This window comes from Pungitius pungitius, chromosome 12, assembly GCF_949316345.1.
Source record: "Pungitius pungitius chromosome 12, fPunPun2.1, whole genome shotgun sequence".
Lineage (NCBI taxonomy): Eukaryota > Metazoa > Chordata > Actinopteri > Perciformes > Gasterosteidae > Pungitius > Pungitius pungitius.
The window spans coordinates 3,653,270-3,665,228 of record NC_084911.1 but is presented as its reverse complement, the minus strand read 5'-3'; the positions used below and the strand labels follow the sequence as shown (position 1 = coordinate 3,665,228).

At 46.3% G+C, this 11,959-nt stretch overlaps 1 protein-coding gene and 1 long non-coding RNA gene across 3 annotated transcripts in view; one reads left to right on the top strand and one right to left on the bottom strand.

Annotated features, from left to right (window-relative positions):
- Positions 1-7,344, bottom strand: part of LOC134133000 (uncharacterized) — a 13,114-nt gene extending 5,770 nt beyond the window's left edge. Inside the window, exons 1-2 of the long non-coding RNA XR_009957148.1 lie at positions 7,193-7,344; positions 5,701-5,850 (exon numbers count right to left, since the gene is read on the bottom strand). This is a non-coding gene — a long non-coding RNA (uncharacterized LOC134133000). The remainder of the gene's footprint in view (positions 1-5,700; positions 5,851-7,192) is intronic.
- A 121-nt stretch (positions 7,345-7,465) lies between these two features.
- emc10 (ER membrane protein complex subunit 10) lies at positions 7,466-11,740 on the top strand. Of its 2 annotated transcripts, XM_037476807.2 has the most exons (8): positions 7,466-7,622; positions 7,767-7,833; positions 8,254-8,366; positions 8,496-8,609; positions 9,341-9,525; positions 9,789-9,882; positions 10,843-10,940; positions 11,392-11,740. In XM_037476807.2, the coding sequence occupies exons 1-7, from the start codon at positions 7,530-7,532 to the stop codon at positions 10,927-10,929; spliced, it is 753 nt and encodes a 250-aa protein (XP_037332704.1). In that variant the 5' UTR covers positions 7,466-7,529; the 3' UTR covers positions 10,930-10,940; positions 11,392-11,740. The 2 variants fall into 2 exon arrangements, with proteins under 2 accessions (XP_037332704.1, XP_037332703.1); XM_037476806.2 differs by lacking the exon at positions 10,843-10,940 and having other exon boundaries at positions 7,467-7,622.
- The last annotated feature ends 219 nt before the right edge of the window (positions 11,741-11,959 follow it).

Sequence of the window (11,959 nt, the reverse complement as noted above, 5' to 3'; positions counted from 1 at the left end):
TCTCTCTCTCTCTCTCTCTCCCCCTCTCTCTCTCTCTCCCCCTCTCTCTCTCTCTCTCTCCCCCCTCTCTCCAAAGAGAAATGCCACCGATAATGACTGTCCGACCGAGTTGGTAAACCTTTAGCGGTGTTGACATGCCGGTGTTATTCGGTGTATGCCGGGCCGAGGCGGTCGGGCTTTGAGCCCGTTGTGGCGGAGGACCGAGGGGGGGGGGGGGGGGTGTGAGGGATGGAATGGCTGTTCATAACATCGGGTTCAAGTGACAATGATGAGAATTATGGCTTGTTTGAATTCCATCAGTGATATGTCTCTCTCTCTCTCTCTCTCTCTCCCCCCCCCCCCCCCCCCCCCCCCCCCATCCCCCACCCCCCACCCCACGCCACGCGTGAGGAGGAAGGTTCATGGACAAACAGGGGAGGAGGAATAAAAAGATGTGGTAATAGGTTTGGATGAGGAATAAAAGTGGTTGGGAACAGCAGATTAGATTTCACAGCGATGCTGTAGACGTCCCCCCCCCGAGCCATTTTAATGAATTGTTATTACGTGAATGAAGCCCTCTCAACACAAGAAGACAATTGCCAAACGCAACTCTAATTTAGGGATGAGGAATCTGTGGAGTTCGGTAAACAAAGGCGCCTCTAAACGCCTTATTAAACTGTCATCCACTTCGGCTTCCCATTCGTTTCCTTTTGTCTTCTTAGCTAGCGTCGCTACGCGCACACACATGCGCACACACACACGCACACACACACACACACACACACTGCGCCTCCAAATAGGCCTCTCTGACATCACAGCGGCAGCTTTCGGGGGAAGGCCTGCGTTCTGTCCAGCACACAGGGGGGAGACGCCGTCCACGACACATCACGCCGCCGCCCGCTGTGGACCACGCATCTGCCAGCGATCCGTCAAGCAGCAGGGGGGGGGGGGGGGGGGGGGGCAGACCTGAGGGAGCTCGATGATAGCCTCGGTATGAGGTAACGCTACACTGGACCAGCGGACCAATGGTTGACCTTCCACCGAACAACTGCTGCTCTCCAAAGACAACGAGGCGGACACCAAGACGTTTTCCATCGACTCGAGCTAATAGTCAGACAGCCGAGGAACGTCCAGAATTCCTCTGGACAAAAAAACATCTTGAAGCAGGAATAAAACACTGAGTCACACACATGAATTCAGACCTACTCGGGTTATCTGGGACTACTGATCAGAAATATCGGTTTCAAATATATGGCTTAGTTGACGGTTTCCATGGAGATGCCCCATGGCGCTCCGGCCCCCGTTGTGAGAGGTGAGGTGTTCTGGTGGAGGGAGCCGAGCCAGCGAGGTTTAACAAGAACTACCAAGCCACGAAACCGGTCAGCGCTGCAGTGAGAAACGCTTCTGGCCCATTCGAAAAAGTGGTCGACCAGGAGCCGACGGAACGGACGCACACCTCCGACCCCCCCGGAGGCGTCGCTCTCCTCGTTGATCCACGAGGGCCGCGGCTTCTGCGCTTTTGGAAGTGTTCTCGTGGCTGTTTATCGGGGCGCCCGCTACCCCCCTGATCCCCGGGGCCTTCTTGAGTACCCGGGGCAGAGAGCAGGACGCCACGGGGCGGACGTGGGGGGGTCAAATGAGCTGTGACCAGCTGATCGACAGGGGCAGAGGGGTTGTGAGGAGGTTCAAGAGAGCGCCAGTGATATGGGATGGGTGGAAACACAAGAACAAGAGGCGCTGTGTGGTGTGGGAATGCGATAGCGGTGATGTCAGCTCGCCGGATGGGCGACACATTGGTAAGATGTGACGGGGGTGGAATTACTGAGAATGAAAAAGGGAAAGCGGTCCGGAGGGAGGGGGGAGGGGGGGGAGGGGGGGGGGGGGGGAACATTTCAGATCCGTCAAAATCTGTCACGATCTGTTCCACCGCACGTCAACGGCCGACAAAACAACGAAAAAAAACAGCATCGCCATCGGCCCGTGACGGAGAAGGCGACTAAAATCCATGAGAAAAAGAAATGGGATTTTTTCGCACACAGAGAGAGAGCGATGTGTGCCCCCCCCCCCACGGATCGATGGGGCGGGATGGAGACGGCACGACAGAGTAACGCAGCCTATCGGGGGGGTCGGGTGGATTAGGAGTCTGAGGTGCAGAGATACGATGCCAGGTAGTCACACCTGACTCGGCAAAGGGGCGCTTTAACAAATCACAACGCCCCCCCCCCCCCCCCCTTCCTCCCCCCTCCCCATTCGTCTCTCCGCTGTCTATCCGCCTCCCTGCTCCTCTGATGCCGCACGCGTTCGGTTCTCAGGTTCAAGCCCCGGGCCGCTGATTTACGCCGAGGTCACCGTTGACAAAGGCGGTGCGATGCCCTCGGATTCGCTTCAACGTTGCGGATCCGTTGCGTCTCGGCGCGTTCAGGCCGTGTAATCTCACGTGGTTTACAGAGAGATGACAGCAGCTGTCAGAGAGGAAACCAGGCGTTTGCTTTCTCTTCTGTCTGTTTTGTTGAGAAATGCATTTATATTGTAATGAACCATGCAACGTAAAGCTCGTGGCAGTGACTGCCGGGTGCATTTTGCAGCATTGGGTTTCAACAGTCTGTGATACAAACACATTACATAACATTATGGATAGAAATCTTCTATTCCGTCTCAACTGGTTTGCATGTTTATGATAATCTCTTATGACTATCTGACATTAACATCTTGTTTCTCCTGATTTGTTGAACAAAGAAAGAACATCTTAATCGTCCCCCAAAAAGACATATAGTCTGCAGAGCTTTGAGTGAAACCTGAGTTTGAGCCGATGTGGATTGCCGGCTTCCATTTGCATGCATTCGGTACAAATAAAGCGTTGTGATCATGTCAGCGTCAACTTTATTACGAGTGGATGCAAATAAATAATCCTGTGAAAACTAGTCTCATTCGTTTCAAGTTCAAGGATATTTATTGAAATAATGGCTTCACATTTGTTTGTCTTTTTTCTTTTTGTAATTTAATGTCATAAGCCAACACTGAACTGTTGTTACCTGCAGGTTGCACCGTCTTACCTGGCTTCTGGGGCTCAGGCATGTCTCTGTTTACTGCGACTCCTCTCAAGGCGTCTTCCTCCTCTCTTGTCTGTGGATCTGCCCGCATTTCCTCCCTCATCCCCTTTTTATCACCTCAACACCCCCCCCCCCCCCCTCCCCAAACACACACCACCACTGTCAGTGACTTCATCCTCCCCCTCGACAAGTGGAACAAGGAGGGAAGCAGAAAGGCTGTCACTTGAAACCCTTGGCAGGACCCGCAGAGCTTTGAGGAGCAGAAGGAAGACGCCAGTGGTGGTAAAAGCCCTTTCGGAGCAGTGAAGAAGAGTCCGCCCCCCCCCCCCGAGGGAACGCGTCCCGCCGCTGAGCTCCTCGGTCCCTGGAGCCGGGAAACCGAGCGGCTGACTATTTGATTGATTTGGAGTAAGCTCAGATGTGTTTGACGTGGTGAATAGTTACGTTAAGGTGGGGTCAGAGCTGCAGAATGTGTCTCTTCCTTGGGGGATCAGAGGAGGGTCTTTAATTTTATCCTCGCCGGTCCAAATAATCACGTCAGAAACGCTTCATCTTCTGCTGGGTCAGCTTTTGAGAAACAGTAGACGCGCCTCTACTAAAATATGATGCCTGTGCAACCCAACCAGGCCGTACTCACAGCGTTGTTCAACCGGGCAGATCGACTAATGATTGACTAATGATTCCGTAAAAGAAAAAAAAAATCAAATATCAATAAAACGCTTGAAACAAGAATATCTAAAACCAGCTAAAACAAACCCTGGGGGGGAAAGAAAGTAAAACAAGGTCCGGACCGCAATAACATTCATATTCTCCAGATCTGAAGAGGATGAGAGGGAATAAAATGGAGAGCAAAGATCTGATAATCCCATTTGTTCTCAGAAGCCTGTTTTATGGGGCTGAAAGGCCCCTTTGCAACGATAGGAGGCACAAGGTTAAAGGCCGTCGGAAGGAGCTCACTGCAGAGGTACGGGACTAAACCACTGTGGCCTTGGGTCCGTCTTCCTTTGATTTCCCGACGACGCGTGTTGTCGGCGTTGAATGATGCATTCGAGCAGCTTTTCCTCTTTCCTTTCCCGTCTTTTTTTTAAATCCCACACGAGCTTCCTTGCTCGTCAAAGTTGCAGAATGCTAACAGAACAATTAGCATTCTGTGAGAATTTTGGTGTGAAAGAGAGGCGGCTATTTGGGGCTGACGTGCAACCTGAGATTCAGATGTTCAAGGAGAACGAAACCCCCCCCCCCCCCCCCGGAGTGAGATTACTGTATATTCACCACTTTAAGCTAAATTATGAGCACTCACAGCTCATCTGTCTTTGAATCGGTGGAGATCAACTGTGGATTCGAGGTGGATGCAGGAGACCAACCATCGGCTTCCTTTACGAACCAGTGATCCGCTGTAAGAAAGATGACATCACAGTAATTTAACGCTTGCATTAGTTAAGCCTCGCCGAAGCAAACGTTAAGCCCAAGTGAAGCCGGGTCTCTCCACCTTCCCATCGGCTTTCCCCTCACAGTCAGCGCTTTGCGTCCAACTCGGTTTGATCGGAGTGCCGAATTTAAACAGATTTGTTTTTAATTGATTGTGGTGGTTAAAGGGAAGACGCCATGACAAAACTCAAATGTAAACGGCAAATCGGGATTTTTGTGAAAATAAGGAAAGATCTTTTTAAGTAAAGATTATTTATTCAGCAAAGATCTTTATTTAATAATTTGGTTTATAGTTTTTTGTGTCTCCGCAGCTATTTATGTTTCTTTAAAGTTGAAATATGTCTCTTTGGAGTTATGTTGTGTCTCTTTCTATTTTTGATCTCTTTATTGCTGTGTTGTGTTTCTTTTTGGGTCAGTTTTAGTCTCTCCCTGGATGTTAAATGTGTCGTTCAATACAATTTTGTCGGAAAAAAAAACATAAAATCAATTAATTCATTAGAAAATGATATTTCAGTGATCAACTCCAAACTTATTCTAATTATAAATAAATTAAGTTGACTTTCTCGCAGCATTTTTTTCCAACAATCCATCTTTTAACAGCACGGGTGGTGCTGTCTTCCCTCAAAGCCCCCGTTTGGTGGAACGCTTTCACATTTCACCAAGAATAGTAAGGTGACACCGTTGTTTTGGGGCGCTGACAGAGAATAATGTGCTGTCCCAGTAATGGGGAATAGATACAGTACAGGCCTGCACAGCTTCAAAGGCAGCGCCCAGGGGAGCCACATGCCTCAGTCGCCATATGCTCCGCGCAGAGACCCCCCCCCCCCCCCCCCCTTTCACACGGAGCAGAAGCCCGGAGAGAAACAAACTGCTCCACACAGACAGCTAACGGCAGCGATGCTAACAGCGAATCAAAAACCATTACAAGTCCCGAACATGGCGACGCAAATCATTCAGTCATCTTCTTGGTATCTCCAGAGGGTCGAGTGGTGTGTTCTGTGCATTTCGAAGACGTGAGGCACCGTGGACCCCGTCTGCCGATATGTAAGGTTACAACGTGACAACAGTAGTGACCTTTTGATACTCTGAACTTTGAACGGATTCAAATGAATTCCAAACTCCTCCTCAGCACTTTGATGCGTTAACGTTGAGGTTTAAAATGATGGATGCCTTTCACTCGTTGCGAGTCAGCAGAACTCCTGAGCCTTGGAATGAGAATTGAGAAATAAAACGCATCACTCACATCTGAGAGAAACTTTCTTCTGCTTCTCCCCGTCTCTCTGGGTTCGAAGCTTCCAAGTTTTGTGGCTCTTCTGGCGCAGAACCCCCGACGAGGGGAGCGAGACCCGGACGTGCTGCCCCTTAGTTGCCACATAACGAGGAGAAAATCTGTCTGTGCAGCACATGCAGGGGAGGGAGGGGGGATCAATTCATGCAAGAATCAAGATACTCTATTGATTCACACCTCCCAAAAAAACAAAGGCTTTTTGCACGAAAGCGTTGCACAAAATATCAGTTTCACCGTGTTTATTTTTGTAGTTGCAGGTTTTCGAAGAGGTCAAAATTCATCTATCAAAGTTCCCCATTGTGGTTAATGTAAGACTTTTGTTTCTCATGTAACTTGAACTCACGTTGAATGCACTCCCAGACATACTTACAGTACAGAGGATGTGTCAGTATGTTAAAGAAAAGTAAGACGAGTTGTTGAATGAAACAAGTCACAGCTGCCCTCAGACAACGAACAAGTGAAATCAGCTAGTCTTTTGTATTCCGTTATACATGTGCAACCATTATCAGGACGATCTTACCAAGGTCACCGGTGCGTCGGCACACTATGAAAATAAGATGCTGATGTTGGTCTTGAGATAAGTGCAGCAGCAGTTTTCTGCTCTGTTTGACAATTTATTTTTCTCCTGTAAAGGGACATTTAAGTAAATAAAACGCAGTGCACGGTAGAACATAGAATGCTGACTGAGGAATTTACCAACACGAACAACGCTCTTCATCAAAGGACATTAATATGTATTATTCAGCTGTTAAAGTGGCACTTTTAGAGCTTTTTGGAGGGGCGGAGGCTGGGGGGGGGGTGGGAGGAAGTGAGAGGAAGGCTCGGGGTCTTTTCTGGTCTGTTAGCAGCCTCTGCTGGTCCTTAATGTGTCACATCCAGAACCAAGGGGTGATGGACGTCATCAACCCTCACCTTGTTTGTAAGGTCAAGGTCAGTGACATGGTATCTTTGACATATTGTGTTTCGGTTTAAATATATTGAGCTAGATATTTGACACATGGTCCTCTATAAGTATACAAAGACACGGCTGTCTGAAAATAAATACCAGGCCAACTGGATTTTAGCTCCAACTTTTTGGGAATTCAACAACTCAGCGTAGGTAAATTATTCTTTCTGTGACAACCTTCTTTGTTTCAGCCAACAGTTGAGGTTTCACTAAGCTGACAGGTAACCAAAAATAGTAGTTTATAACTTCTTTAATTTGCAAAGAAGAAAAAGCACAAGACATTGTTGCTGACACGTTCTAAGACAGCAACACACATAGAGAGCTGGTTCAAAAAATGCAGTAATGGCCAAAATGCTAAAAATACTAATTGTCCCTGTGCAGTAGCACTGACAATAACAGATGACAACATGAATACGCTCAGAAAATGACAAGTCATTTGGAATATATTGAGTGGTAGGCTATGCATAAACAAACATGCATGAAAACTAGGTCAGCACATACCTTAAATAGCGCCAGATATGCAAAAAAGATGCGTGTACGGAGGGATGCGTGATGAAGCACTCTGTTAGCTTGAGACAAGCTTGTTGTAAAGTGAAAAATATATAATGCAAATCTTAAAATTCTGATAACTTCGATAAAAGGGATATATATAATATATATATATGAAACAAGTTGTTAATTACGCTGTGGCAACTAATTAGCTTCCAAATCAGCTTTTGATGCTGCTAAAATGAAATATACGTCTTTTAAAGACCTCTATTTTGAAAATCCCTCCGGAAGTGCTCAAGTTGGTGAAACACTTACACGCTTTGTCTTCCGGTGCTCATTTCTGTCAAAAATGGCCCGTCCCCTGCCATTTAAAATCACAGTTGTTTCTACTGTTTTGTTTGCCGTGTGTACGAGTTTTGTAGGTTGTAATAATGGAAGAAGAGTAAGTGTGAAATCGCATTAATTTAACGCAAGCATTTAACTGCCGTTAAGCGGAAACTGCACCTGCTGGCTAACAAATTAGCATTAGCTTTAACCCGGTGATTGCTAACACTACTAACGTTGTATCTTCTATTTTTATAACCAGGTTGGCGATGCCATGGACACTGAATTTGGTGGTTTCTCCGTACCACTCGAACACTCATTTGAAGTTGGTGAGGATGCATTGTTATTATGGTTTACGGTATAGTAAATGATTGCTAATGTTGTTAAGCTAAGCAGGCTTATGCTACCATCGCTGGCTTCAGACCCGAATGGAAAGAACTCCATTCAAAAGTCTGTCAGTCTAATCTAGTTTTTTATGTCTCTATGTATCTCTATGTATCTGTCTAACATAGCAGGAAAAGTGATAACGTGAACGATGGTACAGCTGCGTTAACGTAATGTTAAACGTCATCTGTTCAATCGAACCACATTGCACAACATCAGCCCCCCCCCCCCCCCCCCAAAGTGGAACGCTGCCCCTCATTGATGTCATCAAATAAACCAAGACGTTGCTCATTGTCATGTCAAAATATCTGCTGTGAAAAGCGTCATTGAAGGAGTGTCCTGCGTTGTTCCCCATGTTGTTGCAGATGATGTGGCAAAGTTCAGATTCCGTGGGTCGCTGCTGTTGAAGGCTGGAAGGGAGCCGAGTGTCTCCCTCACTCCCAGCCAGCTGTCTGAGGAGGACCGAGCCAAGCTGAAGGTGAGCTGCAGGCTGGAGAACAGAGGGATGCTCTAGTTACTTCTGTCCAGAAATCCCAATTATTACACATTTGAGTAATCCTGTGGCACAGAGTAGTTTGAGTGTGATCCGTTCTGTGTGGGTCCTCAGGAAGTGGCTGCAGTGGACGGACTCTACAGAATCCGAGTGCCCCGTGTGCTGCTGCAGGCAGACCGCCAGACGGAGCGCCAGCTGGAAGGTCACCTCACGGCGTTTGTCAGAGCCGTACGTCTTTCACTTATTCTCAACGGGAAAAACGTGTTCACCGGCAGCTAAAGGTTGCTCAGCCAGCGTGTATTTGGAAACCTAGAGATGAATGGAAGAATATCTGCTTCATCTAGAAATGTGCAACCAATGCGATTTCATTGAAGAATGGTGTTTCAAGGTCTTAATCGGTAAAAAATGCTATTTTATTTTTGGGTTTGTTGTATTTTTTGTACTTTTGTTATGACATTAAGTGTTTGGGCAAACAAATCTAGGTTTGTAAGCTTTTATAGTTTTATTACTGGTTATTAGAGATCAAAAATAGTTTCCAAAGTATTGTTTTAAGGTATTAAAGGTTAGGTAAAGATTCAGCTCCAGATCTACATTGCTCCTAGAGTGGGGGTTTTAAAATAGTTATTTTTTGCAAACGAGTCACTAAAACAACTAACATTAATCTTTTGCTGAGCCAAAGGCAATTTTCCCCCCTGATGGATAATCTTTTCTTTGCTGTTTTAACATACGCGTGAAACACATATTTTATCTAAAATGAATTGTTTTTAGGATTCCAGTGTGTAAGCATTGTGGAGCTACATCCCTGCACAAAACATAAAGACATGCATGAATAGATATTCTCTGAGGGGTCTCCAAAATGTCATATTGCCTATTAGAGCAAACGTTATCCTTTCCGTGTGAGTGATACAGACTTGCTCTTAATTGCTGTAACTGACATGGACCCCTATCCCGCTCCTCAGTGTGCCATGGTCGAGTCCCATCTGAGCGACGTCATCCACCTCCACACCGACGTCTCTGGTTACCTCATCGGCGTTTCCATAGTGACGTTACCGGGAGCCTGCAGGGGCACCGAGGTTGAAGACGAAGTTGACCTTGAGGTTTTTAACACCACGCTCAGCGTCACGGCTCCTGTCAATGCACCGGGGTCAGTGATTAACGATGGACTCGTCTCAAATGCTTGATGAAGCTCGACTGCTCGTGGTAGAAAAGGCCTTTTGTGTCCGAAGTAATCTGCATCAGTGAAATCCTTATTTGGAAGTTGTCTTTAGTCCTATTTGCGATTTGCGTAGCAGCTTTACTCCTCTTCCTCACGGTCAGAGCAAGTCTCTCTGCACTGGTCTGACTTTCACATGCATGGAATGTTTTGGGCTTTGTTTGAATCATAGTAATCGCCAACTTTCTTCCCAGACCCGAGACGGCTCTCTTCCTGGAACGAATGGAACAAGAATCTGAGAAGAAAGGGAAGAATCCACAGGAGCAGAAATCGTTCTTTGCTAAATATGTAAGTAGTCTCACTGAAAACCTGCTGAAAAGGGCACCAAGCTGTTGGGCTCTCTCTGCAAGTGTTAAAAATAAAGTAGTATACAGCGCACATCAATACTTTTTTTGTTTGATTTTGGCTTTCATTTTAATCTTCCAATATTTGTGGAACAAAAGATGGCCTCCCTATAACTTTTGAAATCAGAAAATGATAGCTGTCGAGATCTACTCAAAGTTTCACATCACTGTCAGCAAATTGAATTGGTCTTACAGCATCACTACTGAGTTCCCGCCCAGGACGAAGCGCTTTTTGTTTTTCTGTGGGATGTGAGCCGCCAAACGGAGCCTCTGTTGCTCCAATGGCAAGATACTTCATTCAGAATGACAACGCCATTCAGCAGTATTTATGGATACTTAAAGGTCTGCAAACGTGATCTACTATTGGGGGCTTCACTAGTTTAACCAGACCTGCGAGCACAATGACTTTTTGATTGATCACAATGATCCTTTTGTGTCTAAAGGAGTCAGGATGCCCGAGAGTTTCATTGTATAGAAATGAGACGGACTTTCAAACGAACGGTGGTGGCTCTGAAGCTACTTGATGTACATGTTGCCACGGTTACCAGATGATCTCCTCAGAACACGGGCTCTTCTGGATTGCCTTCACACCGCAAACAAACTGGCCCCCTCGAACTTTTCCGCCTCCCCCCTCTAGGCCTCGGGGTTCTCCACCAGAGTTTGACAGCTGTCACAGCAGCCCGAGCCTCCTTCTACTGCGCTTCATTCCGCCCTCAGAGTTCCAAGTCGAACCTTTAGTACCACGCGAGTCCTTTTTTGTGACATTTGGAGAAGTCAGTCTCCGAAGAGGACCCGGGCGCCGCGTCCTATCGCATGTCTCCCCCCCCCCCCCCCCCCCCCCCTCTCCTGACTGTGTGCTGCATCCAGTGACCGTGTGTTGACTCGATGCTGTGCTGTGTTCCAGTGGTATTTGATTCTGGGAGGGGCAATCTTCCTCATGGTGTCCAACTCAGCGCAGCCCCCAGCAGGGGGAGGCAGAGAGCAGAGCTGATTCCCACTGAAGTACTGTTTTCTTACTTGTGGCTTGTTCTTTCCTCTTCTTCTCATCCTCCTGTCAATTGATCTATTTAACTTCTACACGACTAACCAACAATCCTCCACTTTGTTTCCAACATTTTCCTCCTTTGATGGTTTTTTTTTTTTTCCCCCCAGGCGTCCCGGCCAAATACATTCCAATGTCTGAAAAAGCCCAATTGTTTTCTGAAGGAAGCCTCCACACAAAACCATCCAAATTTTAATAATTATTATGAACGTGTGTGTTTGGTTTTGACACTGAGATTTCCTCTTTATTCTTTAGTTTTTCACTCACTTTTAATGTTTCTTCTGTTCAGAAACTAAATAGAATCTAATCTGGGGAGACCAATCTGGGACTGATTTCTGTGAGAATTGTTGTCTTTTAAAAAAAACTTGACGTCTTTACTTTCTTTACCTTCTTTCTTTTTTTCTTCTCCAGTGGATGTACATCGTGCCCCTCGTTCTGTTCCTCATGATGTCTGGCGCTCAGGACCAATCGGGTGGAGGAGCCGGAGGCGGAGCAGCCAATGGAGGTGGCCGATGATTAACAAGCGAAACGGCTTCTGTTTCTTTTCTTTTTTTTTTTTTTTTTTTAAATTGTGGAACATTTCCTGAACAATAGTTCTCTTGAGCCGGTTTGAACTGCTGTACATAACGTTATTTAAGTAGGATGAAAAAATGTCTGTCAAACACACAATTTAAAATTGTACAGCACAAAGGAGAAAATTGTGCTCTGCAAAAGACAACATTTTTATTACTAATGTGAAAATAAAGTATTTATTACCTGACCTGCCTTCTCTCTGCATCTCAGATCCGAGAGTTTCTCGTAGTCCTGTTTTACTTGGAGGCTCAGATTTAGCTGTAACAATTTAAGTAATTTTAAACCAAATGAAATATTCATACAACAGGCAGCAGTAGAAGTGTTTAGAGAGAGGTCGGATTTATGAGACTACATGTCAAAAATGATCCGGTTTTTGAATAAAGATTCTCCTGGTAATAAATACAAT